Source organism: Pelobates fuscus, chromosome 3 (genome assembly GCF_036172605.1).
Source record: "Pelobates fuscus isolate aPelFus1 chromosome 3, aPelFus1.pri, whole genome shotgun sequence".
NCBI classification, from domain to species: domain Eukaryota; kingdom Metazoa; phylum Chordata; class Amphibia; order Anura; family Pelobatidae; genus Pelobates; species Pelobates fuscus.
In genome coordinates this window covers 125,147,432-125,175,098 of record NC_086319.1, presented here as the reverse complement: position 1 = coordinate 125,175,098, position 27,667 = coordinate 125,147,432, and the positions used below count along the sequence as shown (strand labels likewise).

Here is a 27,667-nt window from a genome sequence, read left to right as displayed (position 1 = left end):
CCATAAAAGGTTAATAAAGTGAAAAGTTTGGCTTTTTGTATTGCTATTTCCCAGTAATGTGATGGCATTCCACTCTTCCCGCCCTCTGGCCCCTACACCTTCCCTTAAAACTCTCACTCTGAAGAATGTCGACGTCACCGCAATGTCAGCCAATAGGAAGCGCTGTCTGGATTTTGGAGGGGGCCGGAGTAACTTGATTTGGGTTAGCTCTCTCCGGAGAGTGAATGAAGTGTAAGGCATTTTACACAGCTCCCCGTCACTGGTGGCTGCTGCACTTCTATACCATCTCCTGCTTTGAGACTCCCAGCCTGTCCCTACTCCCAGTCTGCTACATTCTAAAGAACCCCTGAGTGGAACTTCTGCTACTAAGTATCACTTGTCATTCTATAACTCGAACTAAGAACTTCATACCTGGCATAGCGCTTTAGAAACCAGGATAATGACCATGACTCGCCGCCAGGGGGCAGCGCTCGCGTGAACAGTCAACATATATAGCATTGCTCTGCGCTGATGATAAATTTGCAGCCCAGTCTTGATTCACATGCATATTTTGCTCCTGGCTTGTTTGAATCTCAATGATTTTTTTTTTGCCTGTACCTGTCTAGGTTTTGGAGAAAAAATATCACAGAAAAAACAAGTTTTATTTAACACCATTTCCTGATCTGCTTGTTTATTCAAACTACTTGGAGACTAAAGCAACTTTAATTGTTTTTTTAATTATAGTTGTCTATATATAATATAATTATTTGCAAAAAAAAACAAAACAAACTTAGGCTGCAGTTTGTTGAGGGTGCAGATCTGCTGTTGCATGGGGATGCAAGGATGAGACTGGTATCATTACATCACTGTGGAGTATACTGATCTGATCCAATCTCACTTACTGGGCTGAAGAAGAAGGGGAGACTAGAGACAAGTCCCTCAGATGACCATGCTGCCAGAATTGAGAGGTGGATATGTTCCTTTGGTGCTGTTCCTTGGGGTTTGGAGTTTGATCACTTTTACCCTGGTTGATAGCTGTCCCAGCAAGTGTACTTGCACGGGTCCTAATGTGGATTGTCATGGGCTTGGATTAAAGAGTGTTCCAAAGGGGATCCCAAGGAATGCAGAGAGGCTGTAAGTATACATCACATGTTGAGTTTATTATACTAGATTTAATTAGGATCATTGTGCATGCATACAAAAGGCAATCTAAGTCTGGATCTGTGCACGTTGTTAATATAGTTGCAGTTACACTATGTGTCACATAAACATGTATACTTCACAGAGTTTCCCAACATGTGGTGTATGTATAATGACAGTTCTAGTCAGGGGGTACCTTAGTGCCCGATTCATTCTAGTTAATGGTAGTTGGGGTGAAGCATTTGTCTTTGGGATTCCTTGTTAAAAATAAAGATTTATGTTCGGAAAATCTGTGAATCGATTTTTTTCTTATCAACTCTATGATTCCAGATTTTAACCCTATGAGAGTTTCAATGAGTGTTCATTTTACACAGGGGAATTGAAACATTAGGAAGATGGGTAGGTTTGATTTAATTAATTGACTCACAATATAACATCATTATGCTCAGACAGACAGTGATAGTCTCCAAAGCTAAGGTGTTGCAATACTGTGTTGAGGCAGAGACAGTCTTTAAACCCAAGCTGTTACAGTACTGTGCTCAAGCAATGGTAGTGAATATAATAGTATTGGTACTTGTGGACTGGAGTATATAAACTGGAAATATATATATATATATATATATATATATATATATATATATATATATATATATATATATATATATTGGAGATTATAAACAGTGGGATAGAAGACACTAGTATAGTAGAGACAGGAGAGGTAATTACTGAAGTAGAGGAAATGGTTTGGGCCACCACAGAAGATCTCTTGTCCAGCCACAGCTGCAGTAGGACCACTTTGAATGTAGACCTACCTGGCACTGTTATACTTTATTAGAGTTTTTGCTCAATTCCAGATACAGTGGATTATATAGACACTGATGACCAAGCTGTTGGCAACAGCAGGGTTTTACAAATTAACCTGGGTCAATGGGCAGTATGGTTATCCAGACAATATAACAATATATTTTGGATCTTAAGATCTTCAAGTATTTGTCGGAGAGAACTGCTCATTTTTCCATCCACAATTTCATGTGATAAGAGTGTGCAGTTAATCATTTTATGATTAATTTTTCATTGTGTATATATTTAATCATGAAAATAAACATGAATGTTTAAAGCGATAAAAAATTTCATATATATATATATATATATATAATTTTTTTATTTTTTACTTTTGTTATTGTGTGTTAAAAACAAAATAGCACCTCTCTCACAACTGCATGTGATTGGCTATGTTCTATGTCTTAAATGATAATTTAATTACTAAGCCTCCTTATGAGTGCCCACTGATGCTAAATCTCTTGCACATTGCCACATAATTTGTGACAGCCCTGCTCCAATACTGTCATGGGTTTCTGCATTAGAGTACTACTATGTCACGTGTTCTGCAGAGTATTCACTAAGATTTTTGTTGGATTGGTTTTAATCATTAATTTAAAAAAACAAAATTTTTTTATATATATATATATATATATAAATGTAGTGCGCTATCTTAAATGCTAGTATGAGAAAACATTAAATATTAACCATTAAGAAACAGTTAAAATACTGAAATTAATTTAAGTCTTTATAATTGATCGAATAAATGTGCTCAAAATAGATGTTTGCCCTCATATGGAAAATATTTCAATATATGTCTTAAAAAGAACGGGTGTATTTTAAGACCAGTATTTAAGGTTATCGTAATGTCATAAAGATGGCTTTTCTATGTCCATTTCAAACCCTTTATCATTTGTCTGCTAGGCTTCTTATCATTAACATGATATAACTTTCAATCAAGTCCCAACATAGTATCAATTAGAATCCTCTTTCTTTGAAACACATGTTCCCTTTAAGTTCTTCCTTTGGTTAAAATGATGATGTCACTTACTTTCTACCACCATAGCAGTAATTGTAGCAATGGTTGTGCTGCATTTTACTTCTGGATGAAATTATTTAAGGAAACTGTAAACATACCAGTAATTAGTGGTTGGACCCTTGGCTTAAATAAACAACCCGATTTAGAATCAGAAAGAAACGTGAAATGGGCCTCCTGGTCCACAATATTGAATAATTACAAAATATCCACATAAAATTCATAGACTCAATTCCGGACATATTCCTTCGTTTTGCATAAACTGGATTAATGTATGCACAAAATAGTATTCACTCTGAGGTGGATCCTAAGATCCATATTATCTAGAAATATGTATAGTAATCACTTTTAATATGTTAGATGTAAAAAAAAAATATATATATATATATATATAGCCCCCTTGAAATATTAAGGTGTGTTTACTAAAGCATCACTTTTAAAGATCTTTGTATTTGCTGTCTAGTTGAATTGTGACATTTAACAAAATCACATAAAAGTGTTTGTGTATCTTTAAAAATGGTATAAGTAGTGTTTTGGCCTTTAAATTGTAATAGTTGTAGATAGTAAACAAAATGCAGAATATCATATTAATATGTACAGCGCTATGGAGTCTGATGGCGCTTTATAAATAATAATAAAAATAACTCCCCTACTGGTGAATTAGACATGTTTGACATGGCTTTGACTAGTTTCATGATGGTTGGGGTATCCCTTTTTAATATTTTATACAGTGTGAGTTTTAGCTATTAAACAATCTAATCATTCATGGAACGGAAATTACAGTTCAGTATGTGGTCTGTTTGTTAATTAATTGCTATATCTTGGTCACAATATTGCAGTATTTAGGCCCAAAAAGCTCAGAGTAAAAAAAAAATCTGCTTTTGTTGCCCTATCCTTAGTTTATCACGGTTCACTGAGTAGTCAATGAACTTATAGCATAGACTTGCAGTTTGACACATTTGCCATTTACACGAGGCAGCATATTACAGTGGCATGACGCCATTCATTTAAAATTTTCTTTAAAAAAATAAAATAAATATATATCATTATATATGGAAATATATATATATATATTTTTTTTTTATTTTTTATTTTTTCTTCATATCTAATATATATTTAGTCCACTGGCCTGATCTCAGCACATTTTTAGAGATTAGATGGTTAGTTTCTGGCCTGGATTCATGGTGTAATATCTGTTTTGTAGCTATTCATTATGTATTTACTATACATGCCAGACGTCCTGTTCAGTATCCAGTATTTTTCCACCTCCTTGTAGTCATGGCTTTTTTAAAATTAAATAATGGGAAAAATGCATTAACATAAAATCTTGACCCTTTATGAAATATATACTTTTAATAATTCTCAGTATGTGATCTTCAGGCCTGAAAACCATTAACTTTGATTTCTCCTCATCTGGAATTTTCTTTCCCTCTTCCTAATCGGGTTATCGCGAGACAATTTGCACATGTTTCTGTGTTTAGATTTTTTGTGTGTGTTTTTTTTTGGGAGAGGTGGTAAGCATAGGGTTTCCAGTGGAACCCATATAAAAACACAGATGCATAAAATCCCTAGGACGTCCCGTGACAATGCGTTATGTTTTCTTTGTTTTTGTCCATCGTCTTCTTTCTCTATATTTTATTGTAACCAATGGAATAAAAGTGTTTTTAAGTTGAGGGTATATATGATTTCAACTCCACGGTTTAATTTCAGTAGTACCTAAAAAATAATGGTAGCCCTCGAAATGTTATTGATGCAGGAAACATTTTTATCTTCATCAAATCTATTATGTTGGGTTATACTATGACTGTTTCACTTCAGATTATACATACTGACGGTTGTTTTTTTACACATATCACTTTTGTGAATTGGAACAAATGTTTACAGGGAACGATTCCACGTCTTGTTGTCTCCACCAACTTCTACTAACGTGTCTAATCAGAACAGCTTCCATAACCTTTATTCACAGTTTGTCAACCTCCATAACTATCTATACACAGGTGGGAGATGTGCTTTATTTTATGTGTATAACGCTAGTCAGTTTTTTGTTTTTTTTTTTTATTATTTCGTAGATGGGATTATAAGTAGCAGCATGGTAAAATAAAAATACTTAGTATAAAAGGGCCAAAAAGATATACCAGATATAACATAAAAGATTATGGTTTTATGTCAAAATCTTTAATTAACACTTTCCTTGCAATAGGAATGAAACGTATTACATTACTGGTTTTGCAAAACTTTGGCAGAACATTTAATGGAGTAATAATTGCTCTCTAAACTAATTCTTGCTCGGTTTGGATTTTTGTATTGGTTATATGTTATTAAGAAACTTATACCCTTCACAAGTGACTATGTGATTATCGTATAAATACATTTTTTTGTCCTAATGTGTTTTGTAGCATGATTTTGTCCTAGTGTTATTATTTTTGTTTGACTCCCTCCAAGGTTTATTTTATTTATTTTAGCTTTCTGAGTTATATTAGATGTATATAAAAAACAGACTTTAAATGTTTACAATGAAAAAGTAGTAATCGGAAGTCTAAGCGGTAAAGAGGAATTTGGAATGCTAGAATCCATCATGTATATTTGTTTGCTTTTTTAATAGCCATCCTTTGTATCTAATTACCCTGTGAATGCAAAGATAAATGATATGCCACTGAATTGCTTACAGATCTAGTACTGAATTAGAATAATCTAGCCTGGCCTCCGTTACAGCTGAATTTTGTAATAAATTACACAGATTTGTTTTGTAGTCAAACCTACAGAAATATACATTCGTTGAGGAAGCAGGTTTGGGACTTTTGGGTCAATTTATAAAAGTCCAACTTGAGAACAGCTACAATATTATTATTAATATTATTATTGGCATTTATATAGTGCCAACAAATTCCGTAGCACTTTACAATATTATTGAAGGGACATAATTAACAATAAATGAGACAATTACAAAAACTTACAGGAACAATATGATGAAAAGGACCCTGCTCAAACAATCTTACAGAGTAAAGGAGGTGGGGTATAAAACACAATAGGACAGTAGATAGCAATCAGACTCCCCACTAGCCATGAGGAGTGTGGCACATTGTATTCCACATTACCATATTCTATGTACTACATACGAACATGCTCAAAGTTGGAAAAAGTTTAAAATGTGGGAAAGTTATGCAGACATTTAGTGAAAGCATGACAGAAAGTCGCCTACTGCAATTGGGCTCACACTGCCTAGATTTATTCAAAACTGGTACAGTTAAACAAAATCTATTATTTCAAATATCTATACTATCAACTGTATATCAATTAAAACCAGCAATCACCTAAACTTAACTTGCACATGATTTGTAAATCAAGTCTTGGAGAGTCAAGATGAAGATACCACTTCACATCTCCCTATTATCCAGACTTGAAGATCTATATAGTGAAAAAGTCCATTAGCATTTCAACGTTGCCAGTTTAAAAATGTAAATACATACAAACAGGCCCGTCGCGACAAGGCAAGCAAACCAAGCAATTGCTTGGGGCCCCGAGCTGGCCTGGGGCCCCAAGACAACGACCAGGGACATATTAGCCACGAGGCAAACAAGGCATTTGCCTTGGGCAGCACTTTCCAGGGGGCGGCAAAAAATGCCACCCCCAAAAGCCCAGGGCAAATGTCTTGTTAGCCTTGCGGCTAACTAACAATCCGGTCGGTCAGGCGGCACTGGCGAGGGAGCACTTTCCCCTGAGTGCTCTGCTCAGCTCCCTCGCGCGCTGCAGAGTGATGCCGGGAGCCGGAATATGACGCCAGCACCGCCCGACCGACCGCCCAGCAGCCCCAAAAGACCCCAGGGAGACGGAGAACCTACCCCGCCCCCCCACCCCCCCCAGCATTCCCAAAGGTAAGGAGGCTGGGGGGTTAAATAAAAAAAAAAGTGAGTGTGTTAATGTGAGTGAGTGTGTGTCTGTGTGTCTGTGTGTGTCTGTTAGTGAGTGAGTGTGTGTCTGTTAGTGTGAGTGTGTTTGTCTGTTAGTGTGTGTGTGTCTGTTAGTGTGTGTGTGTGTGTGTTAGCTAGTGCATGCATATCTGTCAGTGAATGTGTGTGTGTATTTAGAAGGCGGGGCAGGGGGGAAGGGTTGGGTGGGGGTGGCGCGGGGGGGGCTCTTCCACACCACCTGATACTCACACAGACCAATCACAGCACGCAATTTGAGCCAACGAGGGCAGGGGGAAGTGAAATTGGGAGGAAGGGTGGGAGGAGTATTTTAATTTTTTAAAAAAGAACGCTATTTAAGTCACAAAGGTAGGAAGTAAGGATGGAGGCAGGAAGGAGGGAGAGAGGAGAATGCTATCTTCACCCTGCAAGTTCTCTGCCTGCAAGTGGGAAGATTTTTATGTCTGTCAGCAGCGTACAGTGCATACTGACGACAGACGTAAAATTTGCACAGAATAGACATTTGGCAGCCCAGAATACTAAGTCACATGTGCTGGGGATGCAACTAGCCCCTAGCACACAATTAAAAAAAACTCTAGATGTGCAGTGTTTTTAGCTGACACACTGTACATCTAGATCCATACCACCATAGCCACTTCAAAGCACTCAAGTGGTCATGGTGGTTGGTGTAAGCCTTTGATATAGACTTACACCAACCACCATGACCACTTGAGTGCTTTGTATTAAATATTCACAGCCCTTTTGACTGACACATCCTCCACTGCAAAGGGGTATGGCATTAGGAAAATCATGCATACCTACTTTCAATGAACATTCAAGTTAAAGTATAGATGTACATAATATATGCAGTGTCGAAACTCAGTGACGTAATAGAATAGAACATATGAATGATATGATCATAGTAGAATGGAGGTATAATTTGTCAATGTGGTTGGTATTTTTTTGATTGCTTGCCTGCAGTTGGACAGCTGTGCTTTATATAATGAAAAACAGGCTTGCTGTAATTTTTACATTGTACTTTTTGTAATACTGTATTTTTTTTCTTATTACTTATTATGTTTCTTACTTTTCTTGCATTTTAGAAATGTTTTTTATTTTTTGTAATATTTCTAGTGACCGCTTTAAAAATGCACGTATGCGCTATAATTGCCGTGTAATTGGAATGGTGTATATTAAATCAGCGAGTTCTTAATTCTAAGTTTTACATTTTTAGTTATTTTTGTAAGCTGTTATTAAACATCCTGAGCTAGCAGTTGGTATGGATCTCTCCTGATTTCTAGCTGATAGGAGAGTACATAATTGTAACTATTATCCCCTGTTCTGAAAGTGTGAGACAGACCCTGCAGCATCAATAATACTTGTCACAAACTAAGGCAACACCAGCAGGAGGAGGAGGACATAATTGTTTATTGCATTAAATCACGATAAAACGAACTGGCCCAGACATATTCCTTCCCTTAGTCCTGACCTTGAACTCTTAATGGTGGCCTCAATGGTTGTGTGCTAGTTTTAGCCTCTAACGATTGCTCAGTTAATAACGTCAGGAAAAGACAAATACCTTTGTATGGTGATGTGTTTCCCTTACATACCTATTGACTTGTCATCACATTTAAAGGTTTGTATTTTTCGACTTCTAGACAGAAGAAAATGCAACAGTTCTGTCATTCTCCTGAATAGAGGGTAGTGTTTACCTGTAATCTGCCCTAAGGCAAAGAGCCTTGCAATTTTTTTTTTCTTTCCAACATAGAGCCATAAATTTAGCTCAATCACAGCAGTGGATCAATTAACACAGCTTTTGTTTACCTTAAACTTTTCCCAGAATGGTGCCCTAAAACCATTTGGCCTTTGCCTGAAGCTACACACCTACTTTGCCATATGTTTTGAAACAAAAAAGAAAACTAGTATTTACTTGTTTCTACTCGTAATTTATAGGGCAACAGTTATGGCCTTCACTGTCATAAGGACAGTTAAGACAGTATACTATCATTATTACTATTATTTTTATTAGCCGTAATTATTATTGATTGCTTCACACATTTGAAGATTGCAGGGCTGAATTGGGATTGTGAGCAGTAAGTAAGCAGAAAATTCCATACTAACTTAAGGTCCTAAGATTGTGAGGAAATTTTAGCTTCTGGTCCATAGGCGGTTAATGAGCATGGTTTGTTTAGTGAGTAATACAGAGAGCTGGTAGACATTGTTTCTAACATACATCAATTACTGTAGAGCAGAGGTACCCAAACATTAGATCCCCATATGTTGCAGAACTACAAATCCCTTGATGCTTTACCAATTTTTTGAATGACAAAGCATAATCGAAGCATGGAAGCCGCACATCTGAGACTCTTTATTTTCTAAGCTTCAAATCACCAGCACCATCACCAGCACCAGCAAAGCACCAATATAATAGCCTAGGCATTATTATCATAATCAATAAAACTTAGAGGCATTTGCAAAAATTGTACATCAATACAGTGTTGCTTCTTTATGCCTGCATAGACCACATATTTGTCATCACTGTTTTCTTGCACTTATACTTAGTATAATTTGTACACGTCAAGTTTAAATCTTGTGGTTCAACAGTATGTGTATTTAATTGACTTTTTCTATTTTTTTTTTTCTCCACCTGTACTACTAGGCACATAAGGATAGGGGTGGGTGGGAGGAGAGGGGGCAAGTCTAAATAAACAATTAGCAGCACAGCTGAAGCAAGAATGGACTTTTGCTATGCAGCTTTGAGGAAAGAAATGTTTCAGAAAGCAGTACCTAAATAAACATTTCCTGTTTTACCAAAGAATAGTGAAATCCTAAGCTTTAATGTGTGGTCATATGTATATTGTAGCAGTTCTGCAGGACTCTTTTTTTTTTTTTCTTCTTAAATCTCCTGAATTATTATACTTTTACGATTACAATATCTTAGTTCTTATTAAAAAATACTGTCAATATTAAAGTTCTACTTTACGATTTTTCTTTATTAAACGTTTTTATCTGCAGTGTAAGTCTTGACTGTAGTGGCATTTGTTTGTTATTTTTTTTGGAAGATACCTTGTTTTTGAGAATAAATATATATTATTATTATTATTATTATCGTTAACATTTTTTTTTTCAAAGTAGTTTATTTTAATTAGAGAAATTAGAGAAAAAAAAATTTGGTCAAAATATCTGCCCTAGAAAAAATCCCAAGGTGCAATTTAGTTTTTTTTAATAATTTGGCTTTTTTAGCCTTCCGTTTCCACTGACAATTCTCTTCAAATAAAGGGATTTTAACTAAAGCTTTCTTTCCAAATAGTAAATTTGTGTAATCACTTAAGGGACACTCCAAGCACCCAGACCCCTTCTGCCCATTGGAGTGGTCTGGGTACCAACTCCCACTACCTTTTTATAAAAACTGCAATAATTACCTTGCAGGGTTAAGTTCTCCTCTAGTGGCTGTCCATCAGCTCGAATCGCCATAGGAAAGTACTGAATAATTATCTCCTATGGGGTGGTCTAATGCGCAGGCACGGCCATTGCCGCGCATGCTCATTAGGTCTCCCCCTGCCGACGTCAGTGGGCGGAGCCTGACCCAGTGCCAAGGGACATCGGGGCTGGGTTCAGGTAAATCACTGAAGGGGTTTTAACCCCTTCAGCAACATGGGATGGGGGGTGGGAGGGAGAGGGGCACTACAGGGTCTTCCAATGCCAGGAAGACGGATATGTTTTCCTGGCACTGGAGAGTCCTTTTAAGTATGAATTGGTAGAAATCTAACGTGAATTTAAACAGATTATTCACTATACTCTGATTTGTAGGCAATTGAAACCTGGAGGGCAAAATAAGGCTGAAATAGTTGATGTGAAAAAATAATGTCCAATGTTTACCATTTTAACTTTAATTCGCTATAGGCCATATACAGTTCTTAAATATAATGAGGATGGGATACATTGTGAATGAAAAGCAATATCATACCTCCAAAGTATCCCTGTTTTGCAGGGCAGTCCTTATTTTGAACCCCAATCCCTTTTGTCTCTCTGTGTAATCCTAATGTTGGTGTGTCTGATGTGTATATCAGATCTCCACATCAATAAAATGCACAGTAATGTGTGTTTAAACTACAATAAATGTGTCTATAAATCAGACTGTGTAACTATGATACATTGTTTTGTTATAAATTACATTTTACTATCATAAATTGTCACCTAAAATTTCTCTGAACACTCTGCCCTGGCCACACCCCTAAAATTACAATGTCTCTCTTTGTCCATTTGAAATGCTGAGATGTATGCATTATGACTCACAATTATGTGTATTATAGCAAATTAATTCCATTGAGGGTTTGTGGAGACATCATAAACAACAAGACTGAATGTTGAGTGGTTTATCAGTGTCTTCAAGACTCCAAGATGGCATTAGTTTATCATAAAGGAACATGTCATCTTCAGGGTTTTCTGTCTTATGTGCTATAATGTATAGATGAAAGTTGAAGTGAGGGAAAGTTCGAGCAAACAAACACTATATTAAGCAACCACGTTTGCACAGTTTCCAGAGCTTGGCTCTCATACACTTTAGAACTCTAAGGAAAACTCACAAGACAGAAACATTGACACCAATAAATTGCTTTAAAATGGATCCTGCTGGAATTATTATGCTTTTGTGTGGTCATTGTATACTTCTCAGTGAGATGTGATACAGCTCCTTGAAAATTATATGAGTGGCCGGTTACATATATGTTCGATTTGTACACAAGATTTTTAAATGAGAAACCTCTGATTGGACAGTGTCCAGCCATTTATATTAAGGCGTCAATAACTTTTTAATAATCTCTTTATTAAAACTTGGATTTACGTATATACATAGTGATTTGGTGCTTTATTAAGGAACTGAGAATTAACACGGTCACACATTTGATGTAAACATGTAGCACCTGGCTCAATTAATAAACTTTATGTTTATAATATGAAAATGTTTTATAGCCAGGAAATTAGATGAACATGTTTCCTTTTGGAAGGCTTTAACCATAAACATGTCAGCTGTTTTAATTAACATTCATGATGTTAAGGCATGGTTTAAGAAAAGATACTTAGTGCATCTTCACGCTCATATCTTTTCCTCAGAATGTAACTTCACATGATATTCTTTACAGAGCAGAGGTGGATCGTTCAGTATCACTGAGCTAAACCTTGATCATCCTAAAGGGATCCTCTTAAGAACCATAAACATGCATGGTTGATGAAGTAGTTATGGTGTGTAACTTCACTTCTGGCAACTGAAATCTTTCAGCATAGAAGCAGAGAACTATTCTGAAATTCTGCATAATTTAGCATCTGTTGTCAGAATTTCTGCCATGCGCCTCTTTTACACAGCTCAAGGCCAAGGCCCGAACCTGCACCCGAGTCCACCCACTCCATGTCATAGGCACTTGGAGCTGTGTTCCATACCTGCTGCCACAAGGCCATGGAGCCAGCAGAGTAACACAGATCTACAGCAGTAGAATTAATTTTCAGAACATAAGATATAATATAATATAATATAATATAAGAGCAGCCATGTACTTTTTCTAGAAATGTATAATATGAAACAAAACTCCTGTGTATCTTATGTGTATTAGGGATGTAGCTAGCATGTGTGTGTATAGGGCCTGTAGTAACCTGCATCAACTCTTTGACAGGATTGGGTTTGTGCGCAAGAGAGAGGAGCCAGTGGAGGTGAAGGCTCAGAGACTCTCTGCCCCCTGCTACAAACCTGCAATGACCCGGAGAAGGAGATGTTTGATCTCTCTTGCCCACGGCTGTGTGTGTATGTGTATATACAGTATCTCACAAAAGTGAGTACAGCCCTCACATGTTTGTAAATATTTTATTATATCTTTTCATGTGACAACACTGAACACAATGTAAAGTAGTAAGTGTACAGCCTGCATACCAGTGTATATTTGATGTCCCCTCAAAATAACTCAACACAGAGCCATTGATGTCTAAACCGTTGGTAACAAAAGTGAGTACACCCCTATGTGGAAATGTCCAAATTGGGCCCAGTTAGCCATTTTCCCTCCCCAGTCTCATGTGACACGTTAGTGTTGCAAGGTCTCAGGTTTAAATGGGGAGCAGGTGTGTTAGATTTGGTGTTATCGCTCTCACACTCTCTCAAAATGGTCACTGGAAGTTCAACATGGCACCTCATGGCAAATAACTCTCTGAGGATCTGAAAAAATAATTGTTGCTCTACATAAAGATGGCCTAGGCTATAGGAAGATTGCCAAGACCCTGAAACTGAGCTGCAGCATGGTGGGCAAGACCATACAGCAGTTTCACAAGAGAGGTTCCACTCAGAACAGGCCTCGCCATGTCTTTGGGAAATAGACATATGAGTGCTGCCAGCATTGCTGCAGAGGTTGAAATGGTGGGGGGACAGCCTGTCAGTGCTCAGACTATACGCCGCACACTGCATCAAATTGGTCTGCATGGCTGTCATCCCAGAAGGAAGTCTCTTCTAAAGATGATGCACAAGAAAGCCTGCAAACAGTTGCTGAAGACAAGCAGGCTAAGGACATGAATTACTGAAACCATGTCCTGTGGTCCGATGAGACCAAGATAAACTGATTTGGTTCAGATAGGGTCAGGCGTGTGTGGCAGCAACCAGGTGACGAGTACAAAGACATGTGTATCTTGCCTACAGTCAAGCATGGTGGTGGGAGTGTCATGGTCTGGGCCTGCATGACTGTTGCCGGGACTGGGGAGCTACAGTTCATTGAGGGAACCATGAATGCCAACATGTACTGTGACATACTGAAGCAGAGCATGATCCCCTACATTCGGAGACTGGGCCGCAGGGCAGTATTCCAACATGATAACCCCAAACACACCTCTAAGACGACCACTGTCTTGCTAAAGAAGCTGAAGGTAAAGGTGATGGACTGGCCAAGCATGTCTCCAGACCTAAACCCTATTAAGCATCTGTGGGGCATCCCAAATGGAAGGTGGGGGAGCGCAAGATCTCTAAGGCAGTGCTGGAAAATAATGGTGGCCACACAAAATATTGACACTTTGGGCCCAATTTGGACATTTCCACTTAGGGGTGTACTCACTTTTGTTGCCAACGGTTTAGACATTAATGGCTGTGTGTTTTTTAAGGAGACAGCAAATTTACACTGTTATACAGGCTGTACACTGACTACTTTACATTGTAGTAGAGTGTCATTTCTTCAGAGTTGTCACATGAAAATATATAATAAAATATATACAAAAATGTGAATGGTGTACTCACTTTTTTTGAGATACTGTATATATTATATTACAATATATATATATATATATATATATATATATATATATATATATATATATATGAAACAATTGATTTAACACTACCACTTCCTGCTGGGAAACAAACGGGAATATCAGCTAATGCAAGGTAAGTTTCTAAGGACTTCGGAAAACCCTTTATGAAAAAATATTGCAGATGTTTTGATTTAAAAAAAAAAATGCATTATTCATGACCAGGGCCCCCATCAAGGCGGTACAGCCGGTTAGGTTGTACATGGCTTGGGCCACCTGGAAGGCCCTGGCCCCACAATATCAATGTGCACAATCGGAATATATGTGCCCCTTGATGTCTGCATATTGAAGAAGGGGCAAGCAAACGGAATCTTCAGCTTTCGGCAGCACCATTCTCCAACTCTCTCTAGCCATCGGCCATCAAAGGGTTGAAGCTGTGTAAGGGGCATGGAAATTTCTGATGGCAGCCCTGTTTATGACCATTAAACAATGTATTTATTAGCCTACATGTTTCTTCAAGCATATGTCTAGTAAACTTGATAACCTGCAGTATCTGGAGTTATTTTGCTACATCATCCTTTTAATGTAAAACAGTTGCTGGTGATGATATGGTGCAGGGATCCAGTCTTTGCAACGTTTCTGTTAGAAACATTGCCAGTCCAGATATTGAGAGGGTTTTTAGCCAGGTGTAACTCCACTTCCAGCTCTTGTCAATCAGCCAATAGTGAGCTTTCTGGTATGGCCTTATCATGTTGATCCAACATTTGCATGTGGTCTCAGCATGGTGCACACACAACTTGGTTTACAAGCTTTCTCCTCATAGGCTAGAGAGCTGGGCTATGGACTGTGCATAGCAATATATTGTCTATTATGGGCAAATATTCACATCAAAGAGTACGGGAACATTTTAATAAATCAAAAGATGAAGGTCAAGTGCTTTATAAATATCTCCAGAACCCAATGAATGCATTTTACCCTTATACACACTTCACTGTCATCTATTTATTTTATTTTTTTAAAATATATGATATATTTAGATAATGGTTAGTGCTAAGATAGTTAGGGGTTGTCATTTTGAGGGTTAGAGTTAGATAAGCTAATGGTCAGAGTCAGGGCATTAATTTTATTACTGGCATCTATAAAGCGGAAACATATTCTGCAGCGCTGTACAATGGAGGGGGGGAGGGGCGATGGCAGGGGGAGGGTGCATTACAATGTACACAGACCAATACAAAAGGAGCTGAGATCTAGTCATTGTAGCCCTTTTATACAAAGTGTTGAGTTAGCCTGTGAGCTTACAATCTAAAGAGTAGTGTAGGGTTTACACATAGTGGTAGTGTAGTGCAGGGGTAAATGCTTAGTGATAGTGTATTGCAAGGCTTAAAGGGAAGACATTACTGTGAGGTCAATAATGAGTTATACACGATCCAGTAAGTTTATTTGCTGTTGCAGCCATTGGAAGCAGTTACCTCAGCCACTGTTATTAAAATGGCAGCAACTGCTGTTTGAAATGGAACTCTCACAAATCTTGGGCTGACAACTACAGGGAATAGTGCTGGATTGGCAAATTAATTGCAAGAAATCGTTTTTAAAAAAAATGGTCTTCGTAATTGTTCAAAGTCTTATATTTTGGACTGTATGTTTGACTTCTCTTGAGAAAATTCAATCTCAAAATGGGCGGAAAATGAAATGCAGGCATTGGAGGTGAAAAAGAATGCAAAAAGACAGAGAGAAAATAATCAATGCTCTAATACAAGTAAATCAAATGGACAAGCAACCCTGACTATACGATGATAGGAAAAAGAAAGCAAAATAAGCAAAATGCAGGCCCCAGCAGATATACAATCAGGGCATGTTTTGGTTGTTATCATGCATTATTCCATAGTTAATATATATGACTAAAACTCAATAGGTCCAGTGCTGTCGTGGTCTTTTACAAATGCATGCACCTTCTGGTACCTTAGTTCTGAAATAATTCTGACCTCCTGCTTAAACAGATCCCCATCTATAAATGACATCTCTTCAGCTATTACTAACTCTTTCCCTTCTACCCTCAATAAGATATTCCCCAAAAATCCATGCATCTCCTTCTTAGCAATACCCACTACTCCCACAGTAACCATTAGCAATCTCCATACCTCCCAAGTGTCCCTATATCAGGCACAAATCCATCCCTCCCACATTGTAATTGTGGAAATTGTTATTAGTAAGTCAACTAAAATTTGTAACCGACACACTGTCTTTGGCCACACCCACATTTGAAATGTTGGTCTATGGGTATATTGGCTATACCTCATCAATTATTATTATTATTTCATTATTTATATAGCGCCAGCAAATTCCGTGGCGCTGTACAATGGGTGAAGCCCAATAAGGCTGAAACGATCATCTGTGGTTTCTGCATCTCTCACGTATAGAGAGCTGGCCTGTATTTTAGATCTGTACTGCCTTTTTGAAAGGGGATAAGTCTGATATGCAAATAATTTAGGTTTTCTGTGTAATGGCACAAGCTGAGCTAAAAACAGCTTGAGAACTGAATGGGGCCCCGCAGGGTGTGCTACTTGAACTGTTGTCCATTCTGTTGCCCCTAAGAAAACAATTGTACATTGTGCAATGTCCAATAATTAATTATCAAGATGGATCTGAACAAATATCAGTGCATTCCTTAAAATAAATTGTTTTATAACATGTCATATGAGAGCATTATAAGAATGTGCAGTAAAACAGAGGATACTTTTTCCCCATGTTTTTGTTTTTAAACTAAACCAGGAATACAAACTGGAAAGCTAGACTTGGGCGTTACAGAGGCACGTAGACAAGTAAGGATGGATGAGTGGCTTTGGTAGACTCACTCTCATTACTTTGGGGATTGTGTTGATGATTCAGTAAAAAAATCATGGTAGGCTCCCAGCTAACCCACAGAAAATGGTCCTGTTAAAAGGAGATGCAAACACAGCATTAGTACTGTATGCTGCTCTTTTACCATGTATTTTAAATCAGTGTTGAAAGCGGCGCGGTCACCTCAAACTTTACTTTCTATTATTTCCTCTTCTTTTTCTCTTTCAGAATCTGTTATTTTCTTAATTTCAGATCTATTTATCTTTAAAACATCAAATACAATAGGGACTACTTTATCTTATGTATTTTTCCTACACCTGACACATGTGACTAAGCTTAAGGCAAGCTCCATTTCCTTTGTCAAGCTAACAAAGCCCCACCCTTTGTCAAGATTGCCAAGTGTAGGAAACATCCCTACTTTGTCTTATGTTTTAAAGAGGACTAGATTAGAAATGAAGAAAAGAAGAACCGATTCTGAAAGAGAAGTGAAACAATATGAGAAAGGTACGTTTGAGATGACCGAGACACTATAGACATGCGAGTGAACTTTTAAAGGTTAGTTCATGCATCACAACTACTACAGCCCCTGTAGTGGTTATGGTACCAAGAGTGATTTTGCAATGGTTTGACCTCTTTGCCAGGTCTCTTTGAGTACTGTGCCTCCTAATATGCTGGGTTACGCACATTTAGAAGCCAGATGCTGATATTGCAAGCCAAGCAAGTGTCAGCTAAGTACTCTCAGCCAGTGATTGACCCTGTATGCAAGAAATATGTACAGAAATTACATTATCCAGACCAGAACTCTCATTACACCTGGTTAATGTTGCTGCAATCCGTGGAGTTATACCTCCAGAACCTAGCCTTACATACAGGTTTCAAGAACCATGACCACTTTCAATCACTGATGTGGTGATGGTGTTAAATGGAGTAACCATTTAAGTTAATAGGGGTTGTTCCATTTGTGTAAAAGAAGTTTGTGACATTTACACACTGAAATTTGCTTATATGCATAAAAAAAAAGCATGTGTCCATCTTGCTCTCCTGGAAGAGAGGTTTGCTCTCCTGGAAGACTAGGTTATTTTTTGCATCTGTTGTTATCAAATTCCCCTTTTATTATTTTATTTTATGTTTGAAAGAGAATGTCATACCTAATGAAAGAGAATGTCATAGCCTCTTACACATATCTATGTCACGCAAGAAAAATATACAGTTCAAGTTTATTTCCCCAAATAACAGATGTAGACTATCAGAAAAAGCAACCTCTGTTTTACTCTGGAAATTCATTGCAAATGAAATCAATTTGAATACATTTTTTATCTCTCTCTCTCTTACATAACCGGGACTGTTAATTTTTTACGACAAGCCTTGTAATTTTTGGTATTGTTTGACACTTCCCCTTAATGAGGCTCTGATTTGGAAATTAGAAGTGCCATTTATCACATACACATAAAAACACACTTGTCATTTTTAGAATCATTCCAAGTTTAACAGAAAAAAAACCTGTGTACTTTTTTGTTTTTATTATTCTTTATTTTTGTTGTGGAGTTCAGCATACATTTGCAAGCAAATGCTTTGGCAATCAGTACCCACATTTTAAGTAGTAACAATAAAAAGATAAGTAAGAGTATCTTGCACAGGCATGTGCAAATAGTAGGTAATATGGAGGAATAAACATGTGCTAGTCCTAGCTAAAGCGTTGAGTGTAATATAATGCTGTTCGCTGGGGCCTGGCTGAGTATTGTAGCATGATACAGAGCTTTGTAGCCCAATTTAGTGGTTTGGCTCTCGTGCAGGGTTAGGGGTAAGCTGCTATTTAGGGGAGGGGGAGGGGGAGATTTTGGTAGGAGCCTGGGTTTTTAGAATTTGAATATGCCTTGGTTATGCAATCATGGAGGTGTCCACCTCAGGGGTGATATCATGCCTTATCTCTATTAGGTGGGTAACCTCAAGAATAGTAATGGTAACATGCTAAATATATAAATTGACAATAAAATTGAATATAGTGAAAATGACACCTTTGATAATCTTTCTTATACATCGGTCATCGGAGTGTATTGTGCTCGTGGAGCACTTTCTAGGAGATGGGGGAGAAGGCCCACGTAAAAAACGATGTGGCCAAACGCAGGGAGCGTCTCCACAGCAGAGTGGCCCGAGACAGATTGGAGTAGAAAGTGAGCGTGTATGATTCAAGTTCGCATGCGGATTAGTCGCGAACTGCAGCCAGTACTGCCACTTTGTCCAGAGAGGACACAAATTGGACTATGAGGTCCCTTGTGGAGGGTTCCTGGCCATTTGGTGGTTTGGGAATGTGGTAACAACCATTCAATATGATGGCCTTTGCTTATTTAGGTGGTAGCAGGTGGTGGAACAAGCGGCGCCGATATTGGGGTAACTCCGCCGTGGCCACCTCTTCTGGCACCATCCCTGAGCTTGATGTTGTTGCTGCGGCATTTGTCCTCCTGGTCCGCCAGCTTCGCTGCCATGCCTTTGTGTGCTCGGATAGTTTTGTCCTGGACCTCTCGCATAGTGGCCTGTTTGGTTTGTAGGGCTGTGACCTCCTCCTCTGTCAGCTTTATGCTGCCTGTAAGGGAGTGCACATCTTTCTGCACTATTGCCAGGTCTGCTTGGAACAGGGAGCGAATGTCCTTCAGCGGTGACTTAATATTCCATTTGGTAGCCGGTGTATCATCGTCTTCATCTGAGGAAGTGTGGTGCAAACCTCTGAGGCAGCTCATCAGGGGTATCTAGTGAAGGCTCCTCATAGGAGGAAGTCTCCACGGCTGCGTCGGCCATCTTTGGTGCTGCATGCAGCGCTCCCCGGACCAGCAAGTCTCTGATATCTTGGGAGCAGCGTCCCAAGATATTATGTCTCTTTTGTGAGCGTTTCCCCATTGTGAGACGCGTATGTGGAAGCTTTTGTAGTCGGTTTTGCCTAAGATTGGATGCCTAAAAGCTGGATTGGGTGTGGATTTGCACGGAGCTTGTGCTTAACACGTCTTCTCCAACTGTGTACTTTTTAACCCTTGATTGAACTAAATCCCAAGCTGCTCATGACAAATGCCTTCCCCGGTCCTGCACAGATCCCCTAAAAACGGAATGGGAATGAAAGTGATTGGTCGAATGTACTCGAATGGTAATTATTTTATTCTATATTATTAGATTAAAAGGGAAGTAGCTGCTGTGGAATCCAATTAAATAGTTATTATGATTACACTACTTTTTGAATTTTGAAAAATAGATACCCTAAGCATCCTTGTTATAGAATATTGGTATTCTATATTTTACCAATCTTACCAATTTACCCTAGTCTGTGTCCTGAAGTGTTTTATGAATATGTAAGAGAAACACAGTTTTTAGATATTTGAATAGCTTGTTAAATAAGTAACTATAGTTTAAGTCAGGGGTGCCCAAAAAGTAGATCCCCAGATGTTGTAAAACTACAGCTCCCATGATGCTTTGCATGCCTTTAGAATGCTTTAGGATAACAAAGCATCATGGAAGCTATAGCTATGCAACATCTGGGGATCTACCTTTTGGGCACCCCTGTTTTAAACGAGATATATATATATATATATATATATATATATATATATATATATGTATTTATTTGTTAACGTAGGTAGCCAAACTACTTTTGAGCACTGGTGCATGACTTCTGGTGCTTGTCTCCTTAACCAGAAGTCTGCCTGTTCCCTTCAGCCAAGCCCTCTAAAACCATTATGTTCCTTGTGCTGCAAGTTGAGTATGCTAATTGTAGCTAATATTTCCTTGTGGCTTTTATTCACCATCCCATCAGTCCTCTTGGCTATGATGGATGCAGATTGTGGTGTCAGAATAAAATGTTATTCTTGCTAAAAGAAGTCAAAGCAGTAATTCTTTTCTGAAATGTGATCAGATCTGGCCCTTGCAATCTTTTCCTTTTAATAAACAAATTCGGACAGTCACTCTTTCCACTCACAGTGTTAAAATTACATTCAGAGACAGTTGTAATGCTGCCGTTGAGCCTTATTTTGCATTTAATTAGATATAGGAGAAAATTTAATTATATTGGTGTTTATATTGTTTCCAAGATTTGTAATACAATCATATTTATGCCAAAAGTTTTAAATATAAACAGTTACAGGTCTAGAAATTCAATCTCCTGATAATGTAATGTTGCTGGCTTTATATTAGTTTGGTGGTCAATCTTTCAGCTTTGTTTTGTCGTTCACCTCTGGTTCATATGACTTGTTGCCGTTGGCTGTTATTTGTTAAAACTGAAAAGGAGTTAAAATATTTGACCTTTGAAACTGGAAGAAAGTCCCTTTTGAAAGTCCTGTTAATCCTGGGAACTAAAGGGAAATTATGATCAAAAATAAAGGCCAGTGTATTTGCCTTAGAGCGCAGCCTAAGTTTTGTGGCTATGATTGGCTCTTGAGATAATCCATGCTTTTTACGGAGGATCAAACATTTCTGAAGCCCTGTAATCCCTTATTAATCCACTTCAAAATGCCCTTACCTGAAGGAACAACATGATTTTCATGCTTTATGGCAAATGATTTGAGTTCTACTTCACTGGGTACCATAGTACTAGTTTTAGTTTGGAGAATCTATGTTCACAAATGGTGCCTGTGGCAAGAAGTGTCACTTTAGAAAAAAAAAGGAACATTCCAATAGCTAACTAATAGTTTGCTATATGTTGTGTTTTTTTTTAATAAAAATAAATTTTGTTTTATTATTATGTTTGGCATTGCCTGGCATTTAATGCTAATACCAGCTGTGCCATGATTGTCTGCCCATATTTTCTTTTCGTGTGTGTGCAGAGCATCATGATTGGCTTGCATAAATGTGTAGAATGTTTGGGAGATGGCAGCACAGATTATCCAGAAGGGCAGAAAAGATAAGCTAAAGGTATTCTTACTTATGTTGCATGCAGCACTCTTTATATATGGCAATCAATCGGTTCTTGGTATTACAGGTCACAGGTTACAATGAGTGCAATATTATTTTGATATTTATAGTATATGTTATGTTTGTATTGAGGTGAGGAGCAGACAAATACCTCCATATGTCACTGCTGATATATCAACTCATCGGTATGCAAGTCAGTAAGTGTAATTCCTGGCTCTTTGACTGACACGGATTGTAGGTATAGCAACAAGCGTCCGTTTCAAGCTATAGTGTAGAGATAGGCAACCTTTGGCACTCCAGATGTTCTGGACTACATATGTTCTGATGTTTTGCCAGTATTATGGCTGTAAATGGATTATGAGAGATGTAGTCAGTTTGGCAAATGTATCAAATACAAAGGGTCACAGGTAGCCAAACTGCCACACACAGGTAAATGTTGTTATTAAGTACATGGTTTGAGACACACACACTACATTTTATTTTTACTCTAAGTTTCATTAAATTAAAGAGCACTATAGTGTCAGAAGTACAATCATGTTTTCCTGACACTAGAGTATTAAACAAACTATTTAGGTCCCCAGCTCCACTCGGATTGCATGAGAAAGGTGAGTTAACTTACCTTTTTCGCTCGGTTCTGTCTCCATGGCTGAGATCATCATGAAGCATTTGTAGGCTATTGCGCATGCACAGCAATATACTGCGCCAATAAGCATCTCATCATAGAGATGCATTGAATCAATAGATCTATCTGGGAAATGTTCCGCGCTCCCATGCAGACTGTGGAGACACTGAACGCCAGTGCTGCACACTTTGCACCACTGACACAGGAAGCACTTCTGGTGGTCATCTTAGTGGCTGCCACTAGAGGCGTAACTAACCAGCAATGTAAATCCTACCTTTTCTCTGATAATGCAGTGTTTACAATGCTAAGCATGCAGTTACATGCTATAGACACCAGTTAGATTAAGCTGTAGTGGTTCTGGTAAATATATAATCCCTTTAATATGTGCTCCTAAGATTTTTCCAAATTATAATTTTTTTCCATTTAGAATATTCATACTGGATTTGGACATATTTACAGCTCACAAATTCTAATTATTTCATATAGGCTTGCCTTTTGCGAAGACAGTCTCCCAGGATATTACATCATTTGTATTGAGCACTGAGAGGGCATGTTGTCACAAATTTCTTTCAGAGTTTGTGGTGTTATATAGTTTTGTTTGCGTTTTTACTGGCATGTTGAATTTCTGCTGTTTATTTCATCAAAGCAGAAACAGAGAATATGAGAATAGACAGAAGCTTAGAGAAACTCAAAAGCTTACCCTTCGGTAAATCTCTCAGGTCTCAAAATAGTTTTTGTTGATTTCTGCCATTAAAGAGTGAACTCATACCATTTGCATTTCAGACTGATCCCGCCCACAAATGCAGTACAGATCCAAAATTCTGGCAAATTCTGTCTACACAATTCTGTCTACACAAGAGTTACAGAAACAAACGATTGTTTTGGCCTTCTTTGGCCAAAGAAGCTAAATGTAGCCCTATTGCACTTAGAACTCTGTGGCTGTGAGGGCTTCCGGAATCCAAACCGACCTCACGGACCTCCAGCGTCAGATTTTCACCATAGGAAAGCATTGAATAATGCTTTCCTATGGGGAGGTCTAATGCGCGGCTATTGCCGAACATGTGCATTAGGTCTCCCCCGCCGGCTGATGACGGTGGGGGAAGTACGTGGGTGGAGCCTGACCCAGAGCCAAGGGACATCAGCGCTGGATTCAGGTAAGTAGATGAATGGGTTTTAACTCCTTTAACAATATGGGATGGGGGCGTGAGGAAGGGGGGCACTGCAGGATTCTGCAGTGCCAGGAAAACAGGTTTGTTTTCCCTGCACTGGAGAGTCCTTTTAACCTTTTAACTTAGGGAGGGCCCAAGCAAATGCATTGAAGAGCCATGAACCTAATGCCCACTTATACCAGGTAACATCATTGGTTCTATCACTGGTGTGTGGCTGAACACAGTACTTTAGTACAGTGCTAACTTGGAGCCCTCTACACAGCTAATCAGTGAGATTGAGCATCATGCTATATTTGACTTACACAGGTAACTAAAGTATAAATTACATATTGATAATTTAAAAGAATGGTTTAAAAATAATACTCCAAACCCTTGAAGCACTTCAGTTTAGGGTCCCCTCCTTGTTACTTTATAAAAGTGCAAGAGATACAAGTACTTTTATAAATTCACATGGTTGCACCATTCCAGGTGTCAGTCAGAGTGCTTTTCCTGGTTGCTTTGTGCTGGTGTGCATTAATTGTAAAGCATATACCCTGCATGCCAATGCTTCTCTATGAGATACATCAATTTTGCTGGGAGCAAAGCTGTGGCAAGGACCCATCTTGCTACCGGATTAGAGGTAAGTTAACTCTTTATTGAGAGCATAGGGTTTGGGTAGGGGGCATAGGAGACTGCCTAGCACTCCAACATTATAAAGAAATTTATTTATTTATAACGTTGGAGTGTTCCTATAAGGAATATTTTTTCATCATGTAGCAGTATGTTGTTATGCCCAAATAGTCTTTTGGAGTAATCTGAGGTTATTTGAGTGACACTTTACTAGTAACGTATAATGGAACTAAATGTTCAAATACATTTATAAAAAGGAGCAGTTATACAATATGAGGGTGGGATATTATTTCATTGAGCTTATCTTGTGAGGAGTATGGGTGGGATAGATAGGCCATTGTAACATTAGATGAAGAGGATTGCAAACTGCCGTGGGTTTTATTCTTGAGCAGTCATCATTTTTTTGGACTCAAAAATGTTTAAAATCCTGTACTGTATACAGCAAACACATTCACCTGGGCTGACTCTAAAATTCTAAACTACTCCTGAAGGCGTCCAAGGAACTTTAATCAAATGAGTAAAATAAATTAAGAAACCATGCAGCTTAGATAAATGTGGATGATCAGACTAAAGTAGACATTTAGGAGTATGTCACTAGTTCTATTCTCTTTCTTAAATACAGTCCAATTTTTGTGAACATTCTGCTTATTCTACTCTATATGGACAAAAGCACATAGGTATCAGACATTTAAATCAACATACACATTACAATAACACAATAAATGTTCATTATCTATTATTAAGTGTCATCTTGAAAGAAGCTTGGTGATTTCCATTGTGGTAGTCTCATACAACATCACATTTACATCTAGTCATTTTCTGAATGTATCTCCTGCTGATGATGTTGTTGTGCAGAGGAAACTTCTTGGAGCAACAGCAGCTTCGTTGAAGTGGTGGTCACACTATATGGGACCATCGAGTGATAAGGCAGATAAGGCATGTAGTATGTACAAATCATCTGCTTTTAATTGCATTTTCCAGTAGGACTAGACCTGTTCTTCAAGAGGTTATTTAATTTGATGAGTAGTAACATACAAGCCAAAGTTCATTATATATAATACTAGACTTTCTTTGGAATCATATCAAACTTGCTGCTTTTGTCAAGAGTGTGTCATGACTGGTCTGGAAGACTTGGCTGGCATGCATATATCATTAACCTCAACCCCACTAAACACTTTTTCAATTAAATAAAATGCTGACTGTGAGCTAGGAGTATTTCCTCAAAGGCAGTGCCCAATCTCACTACAGTTCTTGCGGTTCAGTGAGTGGAAATCAAGGTTCCAACATCTACTGAAATGCATTACCACAAAAATGGAGACTGTTCTAACAGCAGAAGGGATATCTATTTCTATACCAATGACTGTTGAATAAGATTTTAGTTGAGCAGGTGTCCACGTGACTGGCTATCATTTTTGTTTCTCCTCTTGCAACAACTTGACATTTAGAGAATAGATCATTTTGTGGCAAATAAATCAAATTTTTAAAAAATAGGGAAATCATGAAATTCATATAAAATATTTTGCAATGTACTGGAGACTAATTCCACGTTTGTCCATGTACCTCATGGAAGAGCAAAAAGAAAGTCTGGCCAGAGTATGGATGCCAAGAACATATATCTAAAGCTAAAATTACCTGGTATCATGCTAAGGAGCAAAACATTTGAAGAGTACATAGTACTAGCCTAACTGTTATCAAATACATAGATTTAAAAAAGGTCAGGAATAATCAGGGCCGGCCTTAGGCATTTGGGCGCCCTGTGCAAAAAAAATTCACAGCGCCCCCCCCTCCCCCACTCCTTACCCCTTCCCACACACCCTGTCACACACACACACACACACAGGCAGACAGCCACACACACAAACACACAGAGGCAAACAGCCACACACACACACACAGTCAAACACACACAGACAAACAGTCAAACACACACTGTCAGACAGCCACACACACACAGTCACACACAGACAGACAGACACACACACACACACACTGGCAGACAGTCACACACACACACGCAGACAGTCACACACACACACGCAGACAGTCACACACACACACACACACACACACGCGTAGACAGTCACACACACACATGCGTAGACAGTCACACACACACACGCGTAGACAGTCACACACACACGCAGACAGTCACACACACACACGCAGACAGTCACACACACACGCGTAGACAGACACACACACGCGTAGACAGTCACACACACACACGCGTAGACAGTCACACAAACACACGCGCAGACAGTCACACACACACGCGCAGTCACACACGCGCAGACAGTCTCACACACACACAGGCAGACAGCCACACACACACAGTCAGACACACACACACTCACTAACAGACAAACACACTCACAGACACACACACACTAACAGACACAGACACACACTAACAGACACAGACACACACTAACATACACAGACACACACTAACATACACAGACACACACTAACAGACACAGACACACACTAACAGACACACACACACACACACACACACACACACATTAACACATTTTTTAAAATTTATTTAGACACCCCCCCCCCCAGCCTCCTTACCTTTGGGAATGCTGGGGGGGGGTCTCTTCCTCCCTGGTGGTCCAGTGGCTGCTGGGCTGGGCGGGCAGCGCTGGCGGGCGGCTGGCGAGGGAGCACTTCCTCTGAGCTGTTTGCTCAGCTCCCTCGCGCGCCGCAGAGTGAGGCTGGGAGCCGGAATATGACGTCATATTCCGGCTCCCAGCCTCACTCTGCGGCGCGCGAGGGAGCTGAGCAGACAGCTCAGAGGAAGTGCTCCCTCGCCAGCCGCCCGCCAGCGCCGCCCAGCAGCCCAGCATGTCTGTTAGCCGCAAGGCTAACAAGACATTTGACTTGGGCATTTGGGGGCGGCTTTTTTTGCCGCCCCCTGGAAAATGCCGCCCAAGGCAAATGCCTTGTTAGCATTGCGGCTAACAGACATGCCGTGTGAGCTATGCGGCCGCAGGGCGCCCCCTGCACCATGGCGCCCTGTGCGGCCGCACAGCTCGCACACCCCTAAGGCCGGCCCTGGGAATAATTGTCATGTCCCCCATCCCTATCTATCAGTTCTTTTGATTAACAGATATACCAATGGTATAGCCTTGCAAGTTGAAAACAAATCTATTTGTGAGATCAGGAGAACCATTCTCCATTCTCCATGCAATTCTCCTGCTCTCTTTAACAGCACCTACAACTCATGCAAGGCAATGACCTATAGCTGATGAGGTTATTCCCTGGCCCATGCTTGACAAAGGCATGGCATTTGATGATGCCACTCTGTTCACAAACACTGACAGTTAAGCCAACGTGTCTGTGAGCACATTAAAATTTAGAAAAATAAAAAAAAAAATTTTTT

At 38.9% G+C, this 27,667-nt stretch overlaps 1 protein-coding gene across 2 annotated transcripts in view; it reads left to right on the top strand.

Annotated features, from left to right (window-relative positions):
- The first annotated feature begins 211 nt into the window (after positions 1–211).
- SLIT3 (slit guidance ligand 3) overlaps positions 212–27,667 on the top strand; it is a 658,792-nt gene continuing 631,336 nt past the window's right edge. For both annotated transcript variants that reach the window (XM_063447449.1, XM_063447448.1), the window contains exon 1: positions 212–1,113. In XM_063447449.1, coding sequence (XP_063303519.1) covers positions 923–1,113 — 191 coding nt within the window. In that variant the 5' untranslated portion in view covers positions 212–922. The remainder of the gene's footprint in view (positions 1,114–27,667) is intronic.